The sequence below is a fragment of the Bidens hawaiensis genome, unplaced genomic scaffold (genome assembly GCF_021521415.1).
Source record: "Bidens hawaiensis isolate Kalapana, Puna unplaced genomic scaffold, B.hawaiensis_p1.1 tig00030487_1, whole genome shotgun sequence".
Lineage (NCBI taxonomy): Eukaryota > Viridiplantae > Streptophyta > Magnoliopsida > Asterales > Asteraceae > Bidens > Bidens hawaiensis.
The window spans coordinates 71,922-97,671 of NW_027495073.1; the positions used below are offsets into that span (position 1 = coordinate 71,922).

General features: G+C 32.9%; 3 protein-coding genes across 3 annotated transcripts; all 3 read right to left on the reverse strand.

Moving 5' to 3' along the window:
• Positions 1 to 1,984: 1,984 nt before the first annotated feature.
• LOC143580433 (uncharacterized) lies at positions 1,985 to 7,206 on the reverse strand. The gene is made up of 9 exons (XM_077063456.1): positions 6,990 to 7,206; positions 6,768 to 6,862; positions 5,851 to 5,962; positions 5,665 to 5,762; positions 5,437 to 5,570; positions 5,232 to 5,340; positions 4,388 to 4,579; positions 3,574 to 3,710; positions 1,985 to 2,477 (listed from the first exon to the last, which is right to left on the reverse strand). The coding sequence occupies exons 1-9, from the start codon at positions 7,204 to 7,206 to the stop codon at positions 2,189 to 2,191; spliced, it is 1,383 nt and encodes a 460-aa protein (XP_076919571.1). The 3' UTR covers positions 1,985 to 2,188.
• Positions 7,207 to 9,264: 2,058 nt separating this feature from the next.
• Positions 9,265 to 10,469, reverse strand: LOC143580429 (uncharacterized protein At4g28440-like). Its single transcript, XM_077063454.1, has 2 exons — positions 10,224 to 10,469; positions 9,265 to 9,598 (listed from the first exon to the last, which is right to left on the reverse strand). The coding sequence occupies exons 1-2, from the start codon at positions 10,435 to 10,437 to the stop codon at positions 9,411 to 9,413; spliced, it is 402 nt and encodes a 133-aa protein (XP_076919569.1). The 5' UTR covers positions 10,438 to 10,469; the 3' UTR covers positions 9,265 to 9,410.
• Positions 10,470 to 14,707: 4,238 nt separating this feature from the next.
• LOC143580428 (carbonic anhydrase 2-like) lies at positions 14,708 to 24,875 on the reverse strand. The gene is made up of 9 exons (XM_077063453.1): positions 24,813 to 24,875; positions 23,930 to 24,013; positions 22,685 to 22,825; positions 21,301 to 21,349; positions 20,448 to 20,564; positions 19,522 to 19,575; positions 17,841 to 17,926; positions 15,988 to 16,093; positions 14,708 to 15,152 (listed from the first exon to the last, which is right to left on the reverse strand). The coding sequence occupies exons 2-9, from the start codon at positions 23,992 to 23,994 to the stop codon at positions 14,991 to 14,993; spliced, it is 780 nt and encodes a 259-aa protein (XP_076919568.1). The 5' UTR covers positions 23,995 to 24,013; positions 24,813 to 24,875; the 3' UTR covers positions 14,708 to 14,990.
• Positions 24,876 to 25,750: the final 875 nt, after the last annotated feature.

Below are 25,750 nucleotides of genomic sequence, written 5' to 3' on the forward strand. Positions count from 1 at the left end.
ATAATAATAATAATAATAATAATAATAATAATTAAGGGCTATATCATTATTGTAAGAATCCAGACTTTACGTTGATTAATCCTTGATTAGCTACTAGTCCCCATCCATTGATTAATTTTGTTTTGAGATGAGTATATGAAAGAAGTTTGTTTAGTGAGTTTAATGGAAACAAGTACATTAAATAACCATGTTGGGTTATTGTGGTGTGTTGCGTTAAGAGTATGTTTGAGATTGACTTTGAAAATAACCTATTGACTTATTGTTTTTTTAAAAAGTCATTTTTAAAAGTCAGGATTTTGGGTTTTTTGAAAACAGATTTTTGTCCTTTTAAAACGCTAAAATATAAATGATCTTTGTGATTGTCAAACACTTTTAGCTTTATTGGCCTTTTGAAAAAGCGAATAAGCTGTTTTAAAACTCAATCTCAAACATGCTCTAAGTTTTAACATAAGAATTCTTGTGTTTGTTATAAAAGGAATTATAATCATAGCATTATGCATATAAGTGTACGGTTAGGTTCAAATAAAAAGTTTGATTTCCTAAGAAGGCTAGGAAGGAGGGTATTTTAGTCTAATACTTTAATATCAAAACCCACTTACTTTAATCTCAAAACCCAATTAAATTAATTTCAAAAACCCATTTACATAAAACCCAATTACATCTTCACTCATCTCTTACAACCACCACTACTCCACCGCCCACCGCCACCACAACCGTCACCCACCGCCACCACCTCGCCGGAAAAGTCCGAAAAAACACAATGGAAAAATACATTATGAAAAAAAAACACAATTGTATGACACAATGTAAATAACACAATGGAAAAAACACAATGAAAAATACTATTGTATAACACAATTTTGTAAAACATAATTTGTAAAAAATCCACTAATTTTTTTTTAATTTTTATATTACAATATGGTACTCATATAAAAGATAAAAAGACACTCGTTATTATGGTGAATTTGTTTTTCAATAAAAGCGTCGTAAAAAAAAGTTACAGACGTTTTAAAATGATGGGGGAATTTGGCATGTGTCTTGCATGTGGAGAGAGAAAGTCAACAAATGTGTTATTCCTTTTATACCCTTCCTCTTATGTTCACACTTGATTTCCCCCTAAACTAATCTCAACCCTCTATGTTCAAAATCAATGGTCAAAATTACTTCTTATCATTCCTACAAAAACTATACCTCCTATTATAACCCAACCCTATAAATGGAAAGTGTTTGATAAATATCATAATCACCACACTCAGTAAATACCGCCAATATTAAAGTTATGGTAGGGTAAGATGTAGACAACTTTACCCCTACCCCGTATGAATAGAGAGACTGCTTTCGGTGACATCCCGGACTTCGATAATAGTTTTACATCAAGCTTGGGCATACGACAGATAGCACTTAACTATTGGGTCACCGACCGATTGGTGCATGTACCGTTGTCGTTCGGCTATCAACATCACCACATGATACGTACTTAACCTTTCATCACTTTAAATGTGATTTTCACGAAACTAATAAAATAACGTCAAAAATGTCAGTTTCACGAAATTAGTAAAGTGTTTAATGTTATCAAACTCTTTTAAAGAAGAAATCATGTTACATTTGGATAAAGTGCAAACTAGATCAATTTTAATTTTTGTAGGTAAAACAAACGTTGAAATCTGATACAGCATAAAAAACAATCTCCTTAATTCTATCTTTTTTTATTAAATGAAATCTCATAGTTATTATATGTAGTGAGATCTCACATTTTTTATGACAAGCACGATAGGGTCCTTTGAGTTGGAGTTAAAACACTTCAATATTTTAAAGACTCGATACTTGACTACTTGCAGTTGTAAATCCATGTAAAATATTTTAAAGACTCGATATTTTAAAGACAATGATGGGTTTATTGTACTAAACTTTAACTAGACAACGTTAGGGATTTGTCGATTTGACATCATTTACAAAAGACCCGTCATTTAAGAAAAGCGTGATCGATAGTTGTTCCTTTGATCATTCATCAATTTATTATTTGTATAAATGCCTTTAAAGGCTCATAGTGATAAGCTATGTGACTCCCATATTTGATCATTCAAATCTAATTATTACGAGTTTGCGACCGTATAAATTACAAGACACTCGATAATCCAACTTAAATTTATCCAAATACCGTTAAAGCACGATGCACGAGTTTATACCGTTACACAAACGGCTCTACCAAAGTTTGAAACTTTGGAGGGACTTTAAGCAAAGGTGCTTGTAAATCACCCGGGTTACCAAGTTGACCGCACGCAGCCATTTGGTCATCACCTCTACTCGATCTCATGAACACAACACAATCGCCTTCAGCCAATGTGTTTCTAAACTCAACCATTCTCTTGTTTGTCGAGGGTTGAAAGTTGGAACCGCTATGCGGGTTGAACGTCAAAAGGTTGATTTTACAAGGAATGCCCTTAACAAGATCAATTATCCTCTTTGCATCATCAATGCTGCAAAATATAAGACCAAAAGCAATTGAATAATAAGACACAAACATGGGCTAAATTACATATATAACCCTGAAATTAGAGGTGTAAACGAGACGAGCCACTCGTGAGCTACTTGAGACTGGCTCGCTTAAAAGCTCGAATCAACCTGATCTTAAATGAGCCCGAGCCAAAAATAAGCTCACTTAACAAACAAGCTCGACCCCGAGCTTCATATACTAAATGAGCCTCTTGGTTATATGGATATAAGAACTTTTATGTAATATAATAAGCAAATATTACATAATAAAAACTATTATATATATAATTTGATGAAAATAACTAAAGAAAATATATTATGTTAGATATAATTAACAAATATATAAAAACAGCTATATGCATATAGATAAAAATAACTAAATAATAAATGAGCAGAGCTCGAGCCTGAAAATTTCTTACGAGACGAGCTTGGCTCGCTTACACTCCTACACAAACTCGTTTATCATGTTGACCAGAAACTTTGTCCAGAATTCCAATTTTTTATACCTTACTGGCGTGTCAAATATAATTACAAATGTTTATATCGATTAGTAATCTGATTCTTTTAAAAAATGATTTAAGGGGGGGTTTTATGCATTATTAAGATTAAAAAAATGTCATATTTGGAGAAGCTTATTGAGATAAATGTATATGATAAGAAGACACCCTGCTTGCTGTGCGTGCATATAATGTATATATGTGTGAACCCTCGGGTGGGCAAAAGTGAAATTGCACTAATTTTTATGTTATTTTACTAATATCGTGAAAATAACGTTAAAAGTGGCGGAAGGTTAATCAGGCATCATGTGGTGGCGTTGATAGCCGAAAGACAAGGGTACATGCACCAATCAGCCGGTGTGCCGACGGTTGAGTGTTATGTGCCTTATGTCCATGGCTTGATGCAAAACTACTATCGAGCCAGGGGTCTCACCGGAAGCAGCCTCTCTATTCCTACGGGGTAGAGGTAAGGCTATCTACATCTTACCCTCCTCAGACCCTACCATAGCTTTGCTATTGGTGGGATTACTGAGTACGATGATGATGTATATGATAAGAAGAAAGTAAAGTCTGTTGGTCAAACCTGTCATTGACTCCAGCAAGCAACACGTACTCAAACAGAACTTTGTATTTATGTTTCAAACGGAGTTCTTCACGAAGGGTATCAAGAAGTAATTTCAAATTATACTTCCGATTAATCGGCATAATCCAGTTCCTAACCTATAAGATAACTGCAGACTGTAAGCCATATTACAAACGAATATTGACATTGTGGGTACTTTAGACCCGTTTCCCTTTTAGCTATTTATTTAAACACGGCTCATTCGACTCGCTTAAGATAGAGGTGGCAATTTCAACCCACTTACTTATGAATTGGTCAAATTACATTGTGCATTATCTAAACGGTAACGGGTCAGATGTGCTAAAAGTTGCGGGTCCTAAATAGTATAATTGAAACTTTGAAAGATTCAGATTATCATTGTTATAATATTGGTTTCTGTAATCATAAACAATGGGTTCTTATTTACGAATAAAATAGAAAAAAAGGGTTAGCGGGCCATCCTAAACTGACCCGTTCTAAAAATGACTCGGCTCGACTCGTTTACAAACCGAGCCAAGCTGGGCCGTTTATCTTAATGAGCTCAAATGTTAAGCTCAAGCTCGCTAAAAGCTTGAGTCAGCTCGGGGCTCGTTTATTTAACATTTTTGTAATTTTTAACTATCTGATGCTCTGACTCGACTCGTTTACAAACAAGCCGATATTGAGCAAGCTGCGACTTTTTGAACAGCGCTATCCTAGTTTGAGATAAACACAGCCCAAATCGGCCCATTAATAAGTAAACAGGTAACTGTAAGCAGATAAAAAGTTTAGTAATTAAAGGGATAAAGAATATTACTTCATCAGTTGTAGCATTCAAACTAACAGCCAATGCGCATTTAGACTCGCAAAGGAACTGTTTTATCTGGGGTACAAGCCCGCTTGTTGAAACGGTAACTTTATTTGGGCTGAAATGAAGACCTTGTTCATCAACCATTATATCTGCAGCTTTTATCACATTTTCAATGTTTTGAAGTGGTTCCCCCATTCCCTACAGGTAAAATATAAACTAACCAATATAAATAGATCATTCATACTCTATTCAGTTGACTTGTTCAGATTTGACTTTGACTGTCAAACATGCAAATTCTGGTGGCAAAATGGGCTGTTTGGTTAACCGATCAAAATGGTCATTTTTAGCATGGGTCAAAATTGGTTGATTTTGGTTGACCCACCAACATATTTGTCCAATTCTGTTTAAATTTAGCTTTTCTACAAAATAAATGTACTAAATACAGTTAGAAAAGCAAATATTATTAAAATAATATCTAATTTGTTTTGAAAAAAATTGATTTAGGGGGGTAGAAAACATTATAATAACACTTTGGGCGGCTTTCAAACCATTTCATCGCAATTTTTTAAATTGGCCCGTTGCAGTTATATTATTACCTAAATCAATCCATGTCAAGAAATGGGTTGAAATTGCCACCTGAGTCCTCAACTTTTAAGTTTACAAGTGACGCAATCATATTTAATTTTCAAGAGAAAACTAATGCTTGCATGAAAAATAATATGATTGAAGCAAAATTAAAATAATGGGCAAAATAACTTACAAGTAGTCAACTATTCATAAATAAGAACGAATATCTATCATTTTTATTTATAAACAATATAATTACTCCATGTGTGATAAGCATGCATACCATGAAAACAACATTTCTGATGGAACCGACTTCACTTGTAAACAAACGTCTTGCATAGACCGCTTGTTCTACTATTTCAGCTGCAGTTAAATTTCTCCTCAAACCCATCCTGGAAAAAAATATATATAAAACAAAAGTGCTAATTTGGGTTACACAATAAATAAAATTAAAAGTATTTATGTATAGAATGAGAAGAAAAACGTGCCTGCCAGTGAAGCAGAATTGGCAATTCATTGCACAGCCGACTTGACTAGAAACACAAACTGTATTCCTGCCTCTATCACCGTTAGGTATTAAAACCGTCTCGATTACCAATCCATCATCCAATGTAAACAATATCTGCAGCCCCCTGATATATCATAATTAATCAGATGATCCTCAAAAACTGTATCATACCAGTATTTCAATGACTAAAACAATAACTTATGTTAACCTTCCTAGTGCCATCGGAGGCTGTAACGATGTCTTTCACTTGTAACGCCTTTAGCTTAGCGCGTTTACTCAACATCATCGTGAGATCTTTGTTTAAACCTAAATAAATAAATAGATAAATAAAATAGTAATAATAAACCAATGTAACCATATGAAGAATAAATAATTCCATGAAAATGAGGTAAACCTTCTAACTCTTCATATGAATGTGCCCAAATACTCTTTGAATTGTTGCCATAAAGCAGCTTCCATAACATCAAAGCTTGAGCAGGTCTATATCCTTGTGAAGTGACCCAATTCTGTTTATATTTTCATGTATTTGAAAATTAATAAAGCTTAAGCAGTATATATAAATATGAGTAGGGACGCATACAAGCCAAGCCACTCATGATTCGAGACCGGATCGATAAAAAATCTCAGAAATAAGCCAAGTTTTTTCTAGCATGAGCCGATCCCGAGCCTCAAACAGAGCCCATTTAGTTATCGAGCCTGAGCTCAAGCCTTGTACGAGAAGCTCATTTAGGCTCGTTGAGGCTTAACGAGGCTTGTGTATTTTTAAGTTTTACATGTATTAGCTCTGACTTAGAGGCTTAGATTCTCCTACACTTTATGTAGACTTTACATTTAATTGCCTTCTTGTATTAATGTCTGCATTACAATTTCCCTCTAAATAGCATTTCATTCTCTTTTTCAAACCGCCACACCTCTATTTACAAATTTCACTAGTCTTGCTTGTTACTTCTGTCTATCTTTACCTGTCACTCTTTCATCACTTCATTAGTTCTGTTTATTTGTCTGTTGAGTTTTCAAGCTGAAGGTCAGCTAGCTATTTGTGGGATTTACTGCGTATGGTTGTTGTTGTACTTCTATAGTTCTATGCATTAATTTCACACTGCGCGTTTGGCTCGTATAAGGCACTACGACCACGAGCTCAAGCCAAGCTTAGGCTCATTTAAGTTTTTACTCAAAACATATAAAAATAATTAAAAACTTATATAAAACTAATAAAATAATAAACAAGCTGAGCCCGAGCTTGAAAAACAACTCACAAGCCGAGTTCGAGCTTTAGAAAACGAGGTCGAAACTCGAAAGTCGGAAACGTACTTGGAATTCTTGGTATCTCATTCCTTTGAGAATAACCTCCTCCTTTTGGGAACCCCTAACATTAATTCCACCACCATATTCTTCAACTCCTACTACTAATAATAATAATAATAATAATAATAATAATAATTAAAAGCAAAATGAATACAAATATTTTGAAATTTGTGTGTGTAGAATCATAGATACAATTAAAACTGATACAAGATTAATTAATTATTTCACCTGAAGAATAATGATTATTTAGTGTTTGTGAAAGCCGAGACGGAGTGATTGCAGTTGTTGAAATAAAGCGCCGTTGGCGTTGGTGAAATATATGAGAAACAAGTGACGGAGTTGGTTTGAGAGTGAATAACGGTGTGGTGGTGGTGCGGCGGAAGACGGTGGTGGTGATGTTGGCCATTTTTATTTGCCTCATCCAGCTGCAATAGCTTGCCTCCATGAGGATTATTAATACCTCGGGCAGCAGAAGTTCGAATAAAACCGGTTATAAAAAGTTGATTTAAAATATACCAGGAGTTTATTTGAATTATTTTTGTAATTAAGCCAAAATCGACCTAGGCTCGGCTCGAGTCATGGTTCGGCTCGTTGGCTCAATCTTAAGTTCGTTTAACTTCAAAATCAAGCTAGATTTTAGCTGATTTGTCTCGTTTAATTTCAAGCTCAAACTCGAAACCATCTTGGCTCGACTCGTGAATAGGCCTAATTATTATTGCAAAACTCAATTCCACGTTTTAGGTTTTTATTGGTTTGTTTAAAGCTCGAATAATGTCGTCGAGCTTAAACGCCTTGAAATAACAAACAAACACACCCGGTAAAACGAGTCGACCTTGAAAAAATTAATATTAATAAATGAAGCATGCTCGAGCTTGAAAAACTATTCAAAACTCAAGCTCAAGCTTTAGAAATAATGTTTTGAATGAGATAAGCTCAAGCTTTAGTAAGTTAAACAAGTCGAGCCTGGGCTCCACCAAGCTTGTCTGCATCTTTGCTAACACGAGACGAAGAAAAATATCGTTGTTCTCGTCATGAGAGCTATGCTAAAAAGCGATCATGGCATTCAAACTGTAAAACCCCATTTCACACTTTTGGTCAAAACGCGACGTTTAGCATTTTTCCTATGATTAATGATTTTTTTTATTGTTTTTTTTTTATTTTTTTTGCAAACTAAGGTTGTAAATTATGATTATTTCAGGAATGAAAGGTGTGATATGAGGCGCTGTCTATCTGAGATCCTCCCTTACATAATAATTTAACTTCATTGTAAAGAGTTGACTATATAAGACGTATAGTGGTAGATGAGACGAATAGCAATTTTTTCTTTTATCATAAGATCAAGAGAGATGACTTATTTAAGACAAAACATAGACAAATTGTTTTTTCTTATCGACATTTTCTTATTTTCTTGTATTCATTTTGTTGATTTCTTAATATGGTGTAGGGTGTTTTTCGGGCTTTGAATATTGTTGGTTTCAAGCTTTTAGGAGGCTCAATGGTCCTTCATGTTTTTGCTTGATTAGTTTTGTTCTTTTTATGGTTCAAGGGTTCAAGATCTCAAGAATATATAATGAAAAATTTCATTCAGATTATTTATATATTTCTATACACATTTGCAATCAAAAAGGGCATTTCTATGATCATTTGTAACCAGTTTTAACCCAAAAATAAAAATAAAAAGTAAAAAAGACATTTTAATTCATAACAAAATGAGTTCTCAAAAGTGAATTCCTTGAAGTAAATCGAGGTCCTCATGAATTTAATATGTATGTAGTTAAACTCAACTCATGTTTTTATTGATGCGTCTCTAAAGCAATGCAATGTATACAAATATCGAAAAAACTATGAAATATATTCTTTTTATGATTAAAATATCATTTCCGTTATACTTTTCTCATACCATAAGAACATAAATAAAATAGGGTCTCAAATTTTTCTGTCCATGGCCACAATTTCTAATAAAAATTTTATCATCTTATTTTCTTCTATTGTTTTGGAGTCTATCTGAAAATAGTCTCCCTATCCCAATAGATAGACGTAATGTTTGGCGTTCCACTTCAAAAGATCAAATATCATAAGATCGAATTGGACCCAAAATTCTACTCAAATGTCAATATCTTTCGTATGCTATATTTCAATATTCAAACACCAAGTGGCAAGTGAATTATATACTTACTATATATTACGAGCTCCTTTTAATCAGCTAGTTCATATGTTCTTCTTTTTTAAAACAAAGTTAACGCGTTTATGTTTTTAGATCACTATTTCAAGTCAGGTAAGATCGGATGATGATACGATTCAATGGTCAAGATCAGATCCTATGCGCATGACCGACACGTCGCTTAAGGAAAACATAAAGGTTTTAAGATAAAACCTGAATCATACAAAAAAATCCAAAACAAAATGTAATGCATAAACAATAAACCTTTAAGCTTAAATAAGCAAGTACTTTTACAGTTTTAATAGTTTTACTATCCTCAAAGGACTATTTCTCAACTCATGATAACCATAACAACCACTACACAGTCATTGACTCTTAACTTCAAAGGCATAAAGGGTAAGGAAACTTACAGTAAGCCGTAAATAAACCACCCATTAACACAACACATATGTTTAAAGAGTCTAGTACAAGGGCAAAAGGGTAAAATTTCACTCTTCGACTGTGATAAGTTCAAACTCGATAAGTGACAGGTTGTTATCTTCCTTAACAGAAAAAGCAGCCGGCTCAGTTACTTCAACACGCCCCCATCTGTCCACTGCAAGCCTCATGGACCCTTTGTACATGTCGATTTTTGCATTTCTTAAAATCACAGTACTACCCTCCTTCATGGCGTCCACTGAAAAAGTTGCGTATTTTATTAAAAAGATAGTTAGGCATGTAAACGAACACGAACGGGACAGCTTTGGGATCGTTCATTTAACTTCAATCGAATACGAACCGATAAACAAACAAAGTTCGTGCTCTTTCATTTAAAAAAATCAGCGTGTTCGTTTATGCTCGTTCATTAATAGTATAAACGAACACTTCAATAAAGTAAATGGGCGAAGTGACGAACAAAACGGAACATAGATGAATAAATATAAACGGAGATAATTGAGCGAACACCAGTTAAAATAAAATGAACGCTAATGTTGAGCCTCAAAAGATAATAAAACTAGACTAAATTGTAACGAGCCTAAAAAAATTAAATGAATATATAAATGAGCAGACTAAAACAAAGTAAATTAATGAACATTAATAGATTATAATAAACGAACGTCCACGAACATACACTAACGTTCACAAACAATAAAAGCGCTATAATGTATAAGAATTTCCATATTTTTTTAACAACTTTGTGATCGAAATCCAAGTTAGAATTATACAGTAAGTAAACACGTGATTTTAATGCCAATAACATAGCAGAAGTTCACGCTAAATGTTAGATATTATGTTTAACAGATTTAAGTAGTAAACCATACCTTGATCATTTCTAGCAGTGAAGACAACAATTCCCGTTTCATCACCAACCAAACATTCAGCAAGACGCATGTTTCTACCTTGAGCCCCGTTGCGACCTCGTGTAGTTATTGCTTTTGAGCTAACTACTTTTACAGTTAGGTTAAGACCAAAAGCACCGGGACGAAGCTCGCTGATCTTAATGAAAGCCGGTTGTTGCTTGATTTGTTCAGCCATTTTCCAACAAAGCCTATAACAATATATTGTTACATACACAGAGAAATCTAATAATAAAGTTGTGCAATAAACATTTTTTCGAGATGTAACAGTAACAAGAAGCCCTTTTTTCGATACAAACATGAAAGCACTACTATAACAAGATAAAAAAAATGATCTTTTCCTTGTTTTGATTGTGTTAAATAAAACCATCGCATGCATTTATTAAAACCAGTGAACAACAACTAGTTTTTAGATTGAATGTGATATTGTGTATGATCAGTGTTGTAAAAATCACGAATAGGCGCCGATTAATTATTGATTAATTGGAAATCGGAGGGCTATCAATTTGATTTCACCTAACCGGCCCCTAAAACCGGTACCGGTCAAAAATCGACCAAAAGTAGTCAAATTCGGCCAAAATCGGTCAAAATATTTAAAGTATTTGAAAAACTATACTTAATTATTGAAATTTCTATATATAAAACTCCAATCCAATTAATCCCGATTAAGCGTTAGTTGATACCCCACCGCTAGCCGAGCTGCTAGTGAGCTACTCGAAATTGGCTTATTAAAAACTCAAATTGAGCTGAGCTTAAATGAGCTCGAGCTTCGCATGTTGAGCTCAAACAAGCTTTTCATATATAACCTTTTTATTCAATTCATTTTTAAAATAACTATCATTATGCATAAAAATTCGATAAAAATAATTAAGTAATATATGTATATTATATAAAAATCATAATTATATACGTAAATAATAATTAAAGATAATCAATCATCAATAACAAAATGATTAACGTAATTGATTCAAAAACTAAAAACAGTTGACTTTTAACAACCAACAAGTTGACTTTTTCACGATCTAATTCAACAATTAACAAAACAATCGATACATCATTCAATCCACAAATGCATGCATCACAGACTAATTCGAAACAATTCAACATACAAATTGAAATATTATTGAAATTAGATGAGATCAGATACATGTGAATTGAAAATTGGATCGGTTAAAGTGATTGAATTTATTATATATTAGTTAATAATAATAATTAGAGGGAAATAGAGATCGAACTACTAACCTTTGAGATCTGTGTACGGAGTGAAATGAAGTTGATGGTGTTGTGTTAAGAGAGTATAAATGGGTTTTTATTTATAGTTAGGGTAAATGAATCTGGATCCCCAATTCGGATCCCCCGTGGATATTATTAAATTATTAATTATTCATTTTTTTAGAACGTTAGAATTTTTTTTAATTTAGGTGTCCAATTTGGCCAGACTATGTTGTTTTAACCGGGCTTCGCTGGCTTCAGAGTTTGGCTTGAGTGTTCCCCCGGGAAATCATACCGCCAGCTGCCACTTGACAGTCGTTGTGTCGTCATAAGAGTAGAACTATCTGGAGTAACATAACACACGATGGGACGAAAACCTGGGTAGGCTCGGGGTCCAAACTGACAACCTTGTAAAAGCACTGTCGCAAATCATTTATTGTCAATATTAATTATTCATTTTTTTATACACGCAAAAAGTTAAAAAGGTGTTAGTTAAAAATTGTCTTAAAATAAGTTATTTTTTTAATAGCCAACGAATCTTTCGGATGGACTACTGATTAATTTCATCATTTCGTGATGAACTCGTCTTTTGATCATGGGAAAGCCCTCACCTAAGGCCAACGTCCATGAACACTTGCCCGAAGGCATGACAGTATGATGAGATAAAACTCGTTTAGTTCAAAAAATTCAACTAGTGAAAGTCACGTACTCGCATAATCTCTTATCATCACATGGTGCCATTAAATGCTGGGGGCATGAATCGAACCCGGGCCACATCCTTACCACTCCACCACAAACTCATTGGCTGTTTGTTTAGTTTGATCCATATCAAAAAAGTTAAAAAAGTGTTTGTTGCTTAAAGCGGTTATAAAATAAGTGTAATTCAATTTTAAAAAATTGGTTGACCTGGATAGCTCGGATCATGGGTATTTTTTCAAGCTTGAGGCTTGACCTGGCTTGACTCGTTTACTATTTGTTAACAATAAACATAATGTATAACATATTATATCACAGTTATTAATATTATTTGTTTACTATCTGTTAACAAAATATATAACATTATAATATTAACTACCATTATTATAGTGTTTATCAAGTTGAAGGGAAAGGTGATAACAAAGGAATTATGAATTAACGAAAATACCCCTCACCTGGATAGGGGTTAACGAAGAAGTATGACGATGTTAATCAATTTTGGACTTAAAAAATTACAATATAAAACTTTAATAACTCAAATTGTTAAATGTTGATCGAGTGAACTAAAACAGTTAAAATAAACAAATAAACAAATAACATAGAACAAAGCATGAGTTCTCTTTGGATTAAGAAGCCACTAGTATGAAATGAAACTTATTATCTTAAGATGTGTCAAAATGGGTTAGTATCACCACCAACGACATATGGGCCGTATCTATGTGAACCCGGCCTAGAGCCCAAACCACCTCAACAATTGGCATTTGAGTCCTTGAGTGGTGTAACACTAGCGGTTCGTTTTTTTTCTTTACTCTCGGTCGGTTGGTTTGAAAAATTCCAAACCGTAGTGAATGGTTTGGTTTACGGTTTGAACCGAAAACTAATCGCATAAAACCGGACCGGACCGTATGATTTATTTATATGTTTTTAAACATTTCATAATATATATGTATATATAAATTTATAACTAAACATATATAGTATTTTGTATTATATATATATACATACATATACACTACTAAATATTGACGAATAAAAATTGGCTCTTTATTTTCTTAAATGAGATCCTAAAAAGGTAAAAATCAGTTGTTTGTTAAATTGTATAAATTATTGTGAGTTGTACGATATTTACATATCATGAATTATTATGGGCATATTGTATAAAGACCGAACAAGACCAAACCGTAAAACCAAACCGGAACCAAACCATTATTAACGGTTTGGTTTGGTTCGGTTTAGGAGTTCAACGGTTCGGTTTTGTTTACGAAAATAAAAAACGTTACTAACGGTTTGACCTAAAAACCGCGAAAACCGGACCGTGAACACCCCTAGTCAAAACTAAGATAAATACGGATGAGTTGGGTACTAACCGGTACCGAAAATCTTGATCCTGAAAATCGCAAATTTTTGGTACTGGTACTAGCACCGTATCGTACCGGTCCCGAAAACTTAAAACCTTGATACCGATTCGATACCGACTGTACCAAATCGGTACTGATTTCGGTACCGGTACCCATACCGATTTTGCTCATCCCTAGTTATAAACGTTGTTGAAACCAGACCGGACCGGTTCGACCAGGATTCGGTCCACTGACCGGTCCAGTTTTGTGTAGTTCGCTCGACTATCAGAGAACCGGCCGGTCTGAACCAGTGCGAAACAAATAAACTCAAGAACAAATAAACTCGGGAAACCGGACCGGTTGAACCGGTTTACTATGAAAAAAATATTTTTTTTTTCTAAAATATTTTTTTTTCAGCCCTACCCGTCATTTTTTTACCAAAGTTGTTGTCCAGTCCGACCGGTTGAAACGATGAACCGATCACCTGTCCGATCCAGTTATGAAAACATTGGTTATAAATAAATCTTTTCACTATTCAAGTTGTACCACAATTCCACAAGTGTAGTAACACGAGTCACACAACAAAATATTATTCGTAATGAAAATACATATACAACCAAATTGAAAACACATATATAGAAAAACATACCAAAACCTGTAAGCATATTTATATAAAACTTTCTTTAAGAGAATTACAAGTATATCAGTAAAGTACTCCGATCAAAACAAAGTTCGTAATATAAACTTTGTTTTGATCGGAGTACTTTACTGATATACTTGTAATTCACTTAAAGAAAGTTTTATATGTTACACGTAAAGCAACGTTATTCGTAACATAAAGAAAGATACAACAAAATTGAAAACACATAAATAGAAACATACTGAAAACTCTACAACTAAAGATAAAAGGTGTAAGCATATTCATATTAAACTTTCTTTAAGAGAATTACATGTATATGAGTTAAGTACTCTGATGAAAGTTATACATAAAGCAACGTTATTCGTAACAAAAGATAGATACAGCCAAAATGAAAACACATAAATAGAAACATACCAAAAACTGTAAGCATATATTGATATAAAACTTTCTTTAAGGGAATTACATGTATATCGGTAAAGTACTCCGATCAAAACAAGATACACATAAAGCAATGTTATTCATATCGAAAAGATAGATACAACCAAACTGAAAACACATAAATAGAAACATACCAAAAACTGTAAGCATATATTGATATAAAACTTTCTTTTAAGGGAATTACAAGTATATCGGCAAAGTACTCCGACCAAAACAAGTTAAACATAAAGCAACGTTATTCGTAGCGGAAAGATAGATACAACCAAACTGAAAACACATAAATAGAAACATACCAAAACTTTACAAACTTGATGCAACCCAAGACTTAAGTAAGGACCTTTTAAGCCTATAGTTATTGTAAAGATGTAAGTAAACAAGTGGTGTTGATGAAGAGTGAGAATCCATTGATTATATGAGAGATGATGAGATGCCAAAATCAAGATTCCAAAGGTCAAAAGATCCATTCACAAAGTCATAATGTCCTCCCTTTAGTGAAAGCTTTTTGTTCACCACTGCTTCTCTCACAAATGGATATGTTAATAGGTTCCCTAGAGATACATTCACAGCCTCCTGTTTTTGTTGCACAATACGTTGAATTTGGTCACACATTCATATTCTAAAAGAATATTTTAGAATATGAGCCTGACATGTTTAGTTATTTATAATTTGAAAAAAATTGTAGGGTTGGGTGGTTGATGGACCCCGGCCCGACAGCCAGATAGGCCCAATTTTTTTTTAATATTAATTATATATATATATTTTAAAGAAACAAAAATGCATATTTTATATTTAAAGCCAATTACTCAACTTAAACAAGTCCTAAAAAATTTATTTCATCTTCGGCCTAAAAAACTTTAACGATTCTTAGAAACGACACACCATAGAAACAAATATAGTAGGTGAACCCATTTTAAAATTTTAAAACGGCCTGTTGTAAAGCGGGCCCATTTTGGCAGAATCCCCTTTTGACCCGTTATAAAAGCATGCAGAGCGGATGGACCCATTTAGATACTTTTTTTTTTCTAAACGACTCATTTTAAGGTGTGCTTAGTTTGGTCACATGCCGTTTTGACCTGAACCATTACAAAGTCACTAGCCGCAATTAAAGCATATATAGTGGGTGAACCGATTTTGATACTTTTTTTCTAAATAGGCCTACTTCAAGAGGAGCCCATTTTGGTTACAGCCCGTTTTGATACATATATTTTTTCCAAAATGACTCGTTTCAAGGCGAGCCCATTGTGGTCATACGTTTAAAGCAAATCACTTTGACCCATACACAACTTGACTCGTTACCTGACCAGCTCGTTTTGCCAGACTTAGACATTATGTTACCGTTTTGTGTATTTATGTTTTCTTTTATAATTTAATTTATACAAAGTTCGGTAAGTTTGTGTGAACATACCTTCTCACACTTGGTGCAAAGCTCCGAGTACTCCAAATCGCTGCAATCTGCTTTCACTTTGCTCTTAGCAGGCAAACCGATTTTAACCCATTGTTCTATGAAATCACTGCCCATTCAATATGCAAAACAAAACTGTTAGTTTGTACTTTGTATTAGTTTATGTTTAGCAAGATCAATATATATTTATATACACACACATATATATATATAGGAGATGGATCATGCGAAAATTGATATTATAGCGAGAAGTGCGATAAATGAATATAAACCATTGATTGTGTTTAATCAATGGTCAACAATAGAAATGGCATTATCGTAAATAAAGACACATATTTATGACATATTTTTAATTAAAAAGGACATACATGTCTTTTGTGGTGTCGGCCTAATTAAACCAGACATTAATGTATTCGGCGATTATTTTTTCTAGCATAATCAATGCTCATAAGATGATTAATACGAGTTTAATACATATACATAATACATAAAAACATACACCAACTTGTCACAAGTGACTACACGACATTAGTTTTATCTACGCTATATTAGATATTTCTACACTACATTAGTTATGACAACACAGCATTTGAAAGTGTCCCTACACTACCTTAAATATGTCCAAAATATATTAGTTATGACTACATAACATTTGAAAGTGTGCATACACTACACTACACTACATTAGTTTTGCCTACACAACACTAGATATATCTACATTGCATTAATTATGACTATACGGCACTAGAAAGTGTGCCTACACTACATTTGAAAGTGAGCCTACGTTACATCAGTTTTGCCTACACTACATATGATATGTCTACGCCACATTAGTTATGACTATATAACACTTGAAAGTGTGTCTACCCTATATTAGTTTTGCCTACAGTACATTTGATATATCTATACAACATTAGTTATGACTACACAACATTTGAAAGTAAACCTACATTAGATTAGTTTTTCCAAGACTATATATGATATGTGTACACTACATTAGTTATGACTATACAAAATTTGAAAGTGTGCATACACTAGATTACGTAACTTTATCTACATTACATAAGATAAGCCTACACTACATTAGTTGATTAAAATCAAAAAAATAAAAATAAAAAAAACACTTCACATTAGAGATCAAATAAAAAAAATTAATTAGTCATGTGTTATAATAAAATAATTTTAGAATCAAATGGATTTTAATTGTTCAAATTTTAAATGAAATAAATAATAATAATAGCAACAACAACGACTTGTATTTGTTAGTAACTTAACATTAATTAAACCATTAATGAGTATGAGTTATAAAACAAAACATTTTATATTTTACTAACATACCCTTTTATTTAAATAATAAGAAATTAAAAAAAGAAATCATGTGATTGGTTATAATCTTTCATCGTACTAAGAAACACTTTTGAAATGAACCAAATCCTATATATATATATATATTAATGTCCTTTTTGCAGTCCAAACATAAAACATGTACATGATTATGAAGTAGAAAGATAATAAAAAATATGCAAATCTAATGGTTTTCATTAGTCTTTTCAACATAATAAAGATGATCAGTGTATTTTCTCAAACAATAAATAAATACTATACAAAAATATGAATATTATAATACCTTTCTACGGTATGATCTATAAACATTATACGGTTATAGTGTTATCTGTTGTCAATAAACATCTTTTTGAAATGACAACTACTACTAACTAAACGATCTAAATGACGTCCTGTAACGAAAACATGAGTATATGTAATACCTTTCGATGACGACGATATGATCTATTATTTGGATATATTTTTATTGGTTGAAAAATATTTGTATGCAAAATAATAAAGTGACAAGTTACCTAGCAGTGGTTCCATCATCTGGTATGGACATGAGTCCTTTAATCCCACCACAACAGCTGTGTCCAATGACTACAATATTCTCTACCTGAAAGCACAGGACCAATATTATTTAATCCATAGCTATATTAGGGTAAAGGAATATTATTAACAGAAATATATAAAAATAAAATAAAAGTTGGAGTAATTAAATATTGATTCACCTCCCAATTGCTAGGCCTAGGATGACTAACACCTTTAAGTGGTCCATTAAATTTTTTATTAAAAAAATGAGAAAATTTTAAAAATGAGAAAAGGATAAGTAAAGAATTGGGCCCCACTGAATTATTGCAAAGGGAAACCGTTAAGGCAATGTAACACATTCTTTTTCTCTTTACAAAATATGTGAAAATGAAAAGATGGAATATGCTAATATGCTATTGCCTTAATATTTTTAGTTCATCTATTACATATATTTACATGTATATAAAAAGCAGAGGTTTTATAATAGCTTACTTTTTTTAAAGTTATTATTTTATTATAGAAGTTATAATATTAGTGCATCAATTAGGCTTTTTATTCAACAAAAAGGTGAAAGTTTTATTTTTCTCAAATTTTTCTCAAAAATAATAAGCTAATATTTTAAAAAGATGCTTGTTAGGTATACTCATAATTTAAAAAAATAAAAGAAAAATTGATGAACAGAATAAAAAACAAAGCTTATATAATAATTAAATGAATATCTAGATGCCCCTCATCTTTGACTTAAAAAATCATGTCTAGATGTCTTATTTTCTAAAATAAAGAGACATGATAATGAGACATGATGAATTTAGATACTCTTGTACCCATAATTTCATTTTGACTTAAGAGCATCTTCTTAAACTCCATGATGAGCATATTCCACAATATGTGACTCAAAAAGAGAGATAGAAATTGTAAAGTGATAGGTGGGCGGTTGCCACTATTCCACTAGAGATTTTTTTTTTCCTAAAGATGAAACTTAACCCAAACACCACTAAATAGAAATATGGAATAAAGATAGGGGTCCATAGGACCATAAGCAGAATGTCTTGCTATCATGTTTAATTTACAATTTTTGATTTTTTTTAGTGTTTATCCACATATACACTAGTTTGTAATTTATAAATTCAAATATAGTAATCTCATGTTAATAATATAAGAAAATTTAGAAAATAATAGGTTTACTATAAGTATGAGTATTTTCATGTTTGTTTGTTTTTTTAAAGATTTGGTTGGTTGGTTTACAAATTTTTAAGCCATATCAAACTGTTTGGTTTATGTTTTATACTTCAAATCAGTCAGATAGAACTAACCCGTAAATACCTGTAAAAATAGGTTTGGGTGTTCATTTTTTGGTCTTGCAATTTGTTTTCTTTTAAGATTGTTGGTTTGTTTAGAAATTTCCAAACCATACCGATTAGTTTAGTTTAAGGTTTATACACCAAACTAAATAAACCGGACCATAAATACCCCTAGTATGAGTTTCACCCTATTAATTTTTTTTTTTTAAAAGTATCCTTTCTAATAATAACTAAAGACAGTTGAGTTATAGGAGTTGGCTTCTTTTTTTTCTGTTTTTAGAGAGGTGGTTATTAATTTTTTTTAATTAAAACCAGTCACCTGGTTATTTATTTAGATTTAGACAACAAAATCACTCCCTTTAAAAGTTTTAATATTCACCTTTAAGTGCAGTACTGCATATTCAATGGCGGCACCTGCTCCTGAGTGTTTAATCTGCACAAAAAGTATTTTGATAAGTCAACTAACTAATAACTAATCCAAGATAACTATTATTCGAAGCAACCACTTGCATATAATAAGTTTATTCATTAGTTTCTATACATAGAAATCTCTGAGATTATAGTAGGGTTGTGCAACTGTGCATGATTCGGTTTGGGTCGGTTTTAAGCTATAACCGAACCAAAACGTTGGTTTTGAAGTTTTGAAAATCATCTGGTTTCGGTTTAACTTTTTTGGATTTGTTATTTGAGCTTGAAAATTTTTGGTCAAAAATTCTTTTTGACCCAAAATAATGAATTTCGATTTAATCATTTTGTTGATTAATAACTAATTGATTTTATACATTTGGGATGAAAAATATTGGAGTTACATATTTAATATATTTTTTAAATAAATTACTTATAATAAAATATAAAAAATGAAAATCAATAAATTTAGTCCAGTTTCTATTAACCTAACCGTAAGTTCGGTTTTTACAAATACATAAACCAAACCGTCGGTTTTTATTTGGGTTTTTTCATATTTTTCGGATTATGCACTACCAAACTCCTAGTTTATAGCATTTCAACATTATAAAATATCTATTCTAATTTTGTTTCAAACAACAATATTCAACAAAGTAAACACTGTTGCATATTAATTAACTTCCTTGTTAAAGAAAGGAGACACTTATGTATAGTTTGACCATGTGATGGACAACATGTTAGCAATTATGAATTTATGATTGAAAGATGCTTATGCGTTTGACTTCCTAAAGATAAAAAAACTATATTGATTAATCAAGTATTCTAGAAATGAATATAGTATTGATCAGTTAGATCTATATGTAAAATCAAGATAATTAATTGTAAAGTTTGAGTGATCACCGTATCATAAGGAGGAACCATGTTAGCAATGTTTCTAACCACAAAGGCTTCACCAGGTTGAAAATCCAGGATGTGTGATGGGCAAACTCGAGAGTCCGCGCAAGCGAATACCAAAAACTGCATTATAGTTAAACCAAGAAATTAAAAATATGAATGTAGTGTACATTTTCTTATGTAAAATTTTATGTTTGATTTTCATCTATATTAATCTCTTCCATTGATAAGCTAGGTTATACTGTATTATAAATATTATAAATACGGAGGTAAATAATATCATAGGCATGTTTTTAGTATCATTTAAATATTTTTTATGTGCAATATTCACATGGGGTTTAAAAAAACTAAAGAACTGGTTGTTATTTTTATTATTGGTATGAGAAAAAGATATATGAAACTAACAAGAAATTGAGAGTAAAACAAGTTTATATACATTTAACACTCTAAATATAAATAAATAAATAAGTAAATAAAGTGGGACATGATAAAAAGTAAGGGATTCATGTAATTCTACATTTGAGGTAATCAATTCTTTTTGCTCAATTTGGAATAGCAAACTTCCATTTTTTATATTTTTTTAGTTAAATTAAAATTTGATACATTTAATTAGTAAACTTAATGAAAATATGCTAGCAATCATTTTCACATATATATTTTTAAATATTTTTTTAGTTCTTTTTAGTAGTAGATCAAAAGTTGATTATATATATCTCACATGAAAACTTTTTATACAATTTGCTAGCTTTTTGTGCACTTTTCTCAAATTCATTTACTTTTATATATGATATAAAAAAGGATAAATGTAAATAATGAGAAACAGCTAAAATTATAACTAGTAATTGAAAAAAGAGTTGACCTTGGGGCTTTGGCCTTTAGCAAGCTCACCATACAAAGTGGGGTTTGTTCTGCACACACAAAAAAAGGAGCATTAATGTCAAGTGATTGTTAAGGGTATATATTTCTTTTGAGATAAGTCTTTTCTAGAGCATAAAAGATCAAATTAATCAATTTTAATGTATAAATGTTAGTAAAGAAACCACATTAAAATTTTAACTTAAACTTATTAAGTACTTCAAATAAACATTAACAATAAAAAATCAACTTAGCCATGTAATATGTATGCAAACCACCATTTAAACTAGTGTAGTACTATTGTAGTGTGTTGGCGCCACAACACACCTCATCGCTTCGACGCCCATCGAACTATTTCTCCGTCAGCGCTAACGGGCGAGCCTTTTGGGATCTAAGCAGGTAACGGGTGCAAGAGCGTGGGTTGTGGGCCCACTCACAATTTTAGTCAAAGAAGTTAAAATTACTCATGCTTTTAATTAAATATTATTCGTTTTAAAATGAAAAGTTATTTAAAATCCAATACTTAGCATTAGTGTAACAATCATTCTTTTTCATTTTTTAGTTAAACCTCCGGTAAACGTCTTACAATCAAAACGTAATTCATTTAAGAGATTAAGGGATTGTGTTTACACTATTTTTAATTAAAAAGAAAGTAAACAAAAAGACAAGTCAAAGCATGATAAAGGAGAAAAAAAATATCCCTATGGCCCTTTGTGAGTATGTGGATGGTGTTTCACCTAACTTTTTTTTGTACGGCCACATAAGTAATACCGTGTACTTCGTATGTGGTTCCCATTGGCTAAAGGTAGTTTGAGCCGGCCACGAGTCTGGACGGACGGAGCCCCTAGCAGTCCACCTATTGAGAGATTCATCGGATAAAACCCGACCCCCACGCCCGCCAAACAGCACGACAGCGAGGAGCCGATAAAACCGGGTGAGATCAGGACTCGAACCCTGGCAAGTCAGTGTCATCCCTCATATCTCTCATATAAATTGGTGATAGTGAGGTTTCAACCTCTTACCTCTCACTAGTAAAGTGAGTGCTCTACCATTGAGCCACATCCGATTTATAAAATGACTGGTGGATGATGACTTACTATAATTAATTAATTATTTTATTTATTTTTATCTGTAATCTGAAACTGTTCAACAGTTTAATAATTTGCTTCATATCAGGTGTTCAACAGTATAATATACAATAATGAAATTAATGTCTTAAGGTAAAGAAAGGTGACAAAATGGAATCAATTAATAATAATATTGTGTTGCAATTAAAAGTGTCAGCCAGTACAGTCTGCCCACTATAGAAAATATGTTCAGAAATGAGTAGTAATGATTTAGTAGTACTTAATATTATTATTCTTAAAAGGTACAGCAGGCAAACGTACTCATATTTATCTTTTTTAAACCGTGCAAAACCTTCCTTGATCCTCTCCACAGGGTTAAACTCATCAGCATTTGCTCCTTCCAGCTCCGCGGTGAGCTGTTTGATCTTTGCGGCCACTACGGCGTGGAGGTCGTCTTTCTCACTGCAAAACCGATAAATTTAGCGACGGTAGTGATCAGGGTTAAAATGTAATAAAACTAGGGGGGGGAAATATCCCAAAAATATCCATTTTACCACTAAAGCTGAGAGATTTTCCATTTGATCAAAATGTTCATTCTAAAATTGTTGAACCCGACGGTTTACATACAAAAGGCAACGGTTTTTTAAATCAATTATTTTTTCTTGACCCACTAAATACTGTTAGATCTCACAATAAATACAGACGGATGTCACAAATAACACGTTTGTCTCACAATATTTACCATCGGACCTCACAAAATAATAACACCGTCTCACAAAAAATAATGTCGAATAGACAATTTATGTGACACATGACACGATATACCTTGTTTAAAAAGCTTGGACGATAGAAACATGATGTGTTATAAGATATGACATTTTGGAAATCCTTTAAATAGACAATCTCTTGACAATGATTAGTAAATAGACATTTTTAGGGATTTTCCGGTAAAGTTAGGGATATGGACATTTCTAGGGATTTTCCCATAAATTTAAGCTCGTTTAAGGTGCTACACGAGCTTAGCCTCCTTCAAAGTTTTTTCAAAATACATAAAAATAACTAAACACGTATATAAAAATAAATTAACCAATAATGGACTTGAAAAACCTACTCACGAGGCGAGCTCGGACTTTAAAAAAATTGCTTGAAGCAAGCAAAGGTCGAGCTGAACTTCGAGCTTAGGCTCGTTTTTTTCTCAAAATATATAATAGTTAAGCACGTATATAATATGAACCAATTAATAAATAACAAACGTCTAAGCCCGAACTAAAAAAACGACTCACGAGTCAAACTCAAACTTTAGAAAAAGAGTTTGAAACGAGCCAAGCTCATCTCGTTTCCGCCTCTAATTAAAAATGGCATAAAATTAGGGATAAGGGGCCTGCAAGATGACGACCATCTGTTGACAGGTGTATGGTGAGAAATCAAAGCGTTTGATCCCATTAATATTAATATTAAAAAATAATCCAATATTACTACTATTTATGAAAATGACAATTATGATCCAATTAACCGGCCGGCAATGATTCAGGCCGTACTCAACCGCATATTCAGAAACAACTTTACCTCAAAAGCTTCTTGAGTCCGTTAATGGCGTCATCGATGTGAATCGGTTTTCCGTTACTCGCCATCTCTTCTTCCGCAACCTGGCTCAAATAACACACAACAAATTCTATCAAATTCTCATAATAATAACATAAACTCATGAAACGAAAACTAGAACCTAAACGTTAAACGTTTAGGTTCTAGTTTCCGTTTCATCGAAGTTGTACTCTCCGAATTTCGTGAAATTTTGCTCATCCTATGAGTTTTATTTCACTAAATCCGAAGAGTGGGATCAAATTCCGCAGACTAACAGCGAATTCGATCAAATTAGGTTATAATTAACGCGTAAAACACTTTCGATCAATCGGATCAGATTCATAATCGCATGTTTTGGAATGAACCGATGAACACTAGCTGATAGTTGACAGTCATAAACCGGATACAGATTGTCATGGAATCCGAAACGTAACAGCAAATTCGATCGGATTAAGTTACAAATAACGCGCAAAACACTTTTGATTATATATTTATATATCTAAGGTATCAAATCAGATTCATACATCTAAATTCAAGGAGTATGAACCGATGAAGTTAATGATGATTAGCTTTAGCTGTTAGTTGGACAGTTACAAACCGGATGGATACAAATTTACTCAAATTCCTCCGTGTAACGGAGAATTCGATCAAATTAGGTCACGAAAAAAAACTCGAAATGAAACCGAAATCGAGAAGCTAAACAATTGAATGATAAGTAAATGCAAACATGATGAATTTTATTTTATTTTTAATAATAAGTTTAAATTTAAATATAACATAACATAGAAAACAAACAGTATGAAACTATGAATGGATGATGAATTAAATTAGTTGATAATTAAATAGTTGAGCAAGTGATAAAATAAACCTTTGGTGTGAAAATGGGATGCAAGATCAGCTGCTGATTAAGAGGAAATTGGTATCATACCAGTGTGGGGGCTACCCCTATTTATAGCATGCTTAGCTTAACCATGGTTAAGAGGTTACACAAATTTTGGAAATTAATTATTTTTTTATGTTTTGGAAACTAGGACCCAATCCAGACTGGTCATGGATGATGCGGGGTATAAATTATTATTATTTATCTCTTCGGTTGGGGTGATGTGGGGTGAGGTTTGTTTTAGGGGATTTTGATGTTTATATCAACGAGAAAAAGTTTTTCTATTATTATTATTATTATTACTATCTTTTGAGCCCGCATAACATACTGAAGAGGTAGGTTCCAGCAGAGCCCAGTTGGACCCGCAAGACTCACCTTGAAGAGGGACGTCTGCGCAAGGACCAACTGGTTCCGCAGTACCCACCATGCTCAGAGATGAAGACCTTACGCGCAGTACGCCAGCTGTTCCCGCAGGAAAAGCCTCCCAATGGTGAAGTACCCCGCCTGTTCCCGCAGCTGCGGATACAAGCCATCAGGGAAGGCTACCCGCACTAATAGCAAGGCTACACGCACAAGGTACTAACTCTCAATAATTCAGTAATGTCACCTGAAGAAGGAATGAGCAAGGCGGGAATACTCCCGCCCAAATGAGCCAGTCCGTACGCTTCTGGAAGATCTTTTGTACTATACCTGCCAAGGTATGGACAAAATAGACAAGATCTGACCAAAGCAGCACATGAACCAATCACAGGGTGACAGCTCACCGACAACAGTACGAGGAGGAGCACGCTCTAGTACAAAATGTCACTATCAGCCGCTGCCTACTCACCAACCCTTGTCGTGGCACGTACATAGCCTGCAATTGGTGGAAAAGGAATAGTACACAGCCGGCCATGTCACTATCAGCAGCTGCCTACCCACCAACC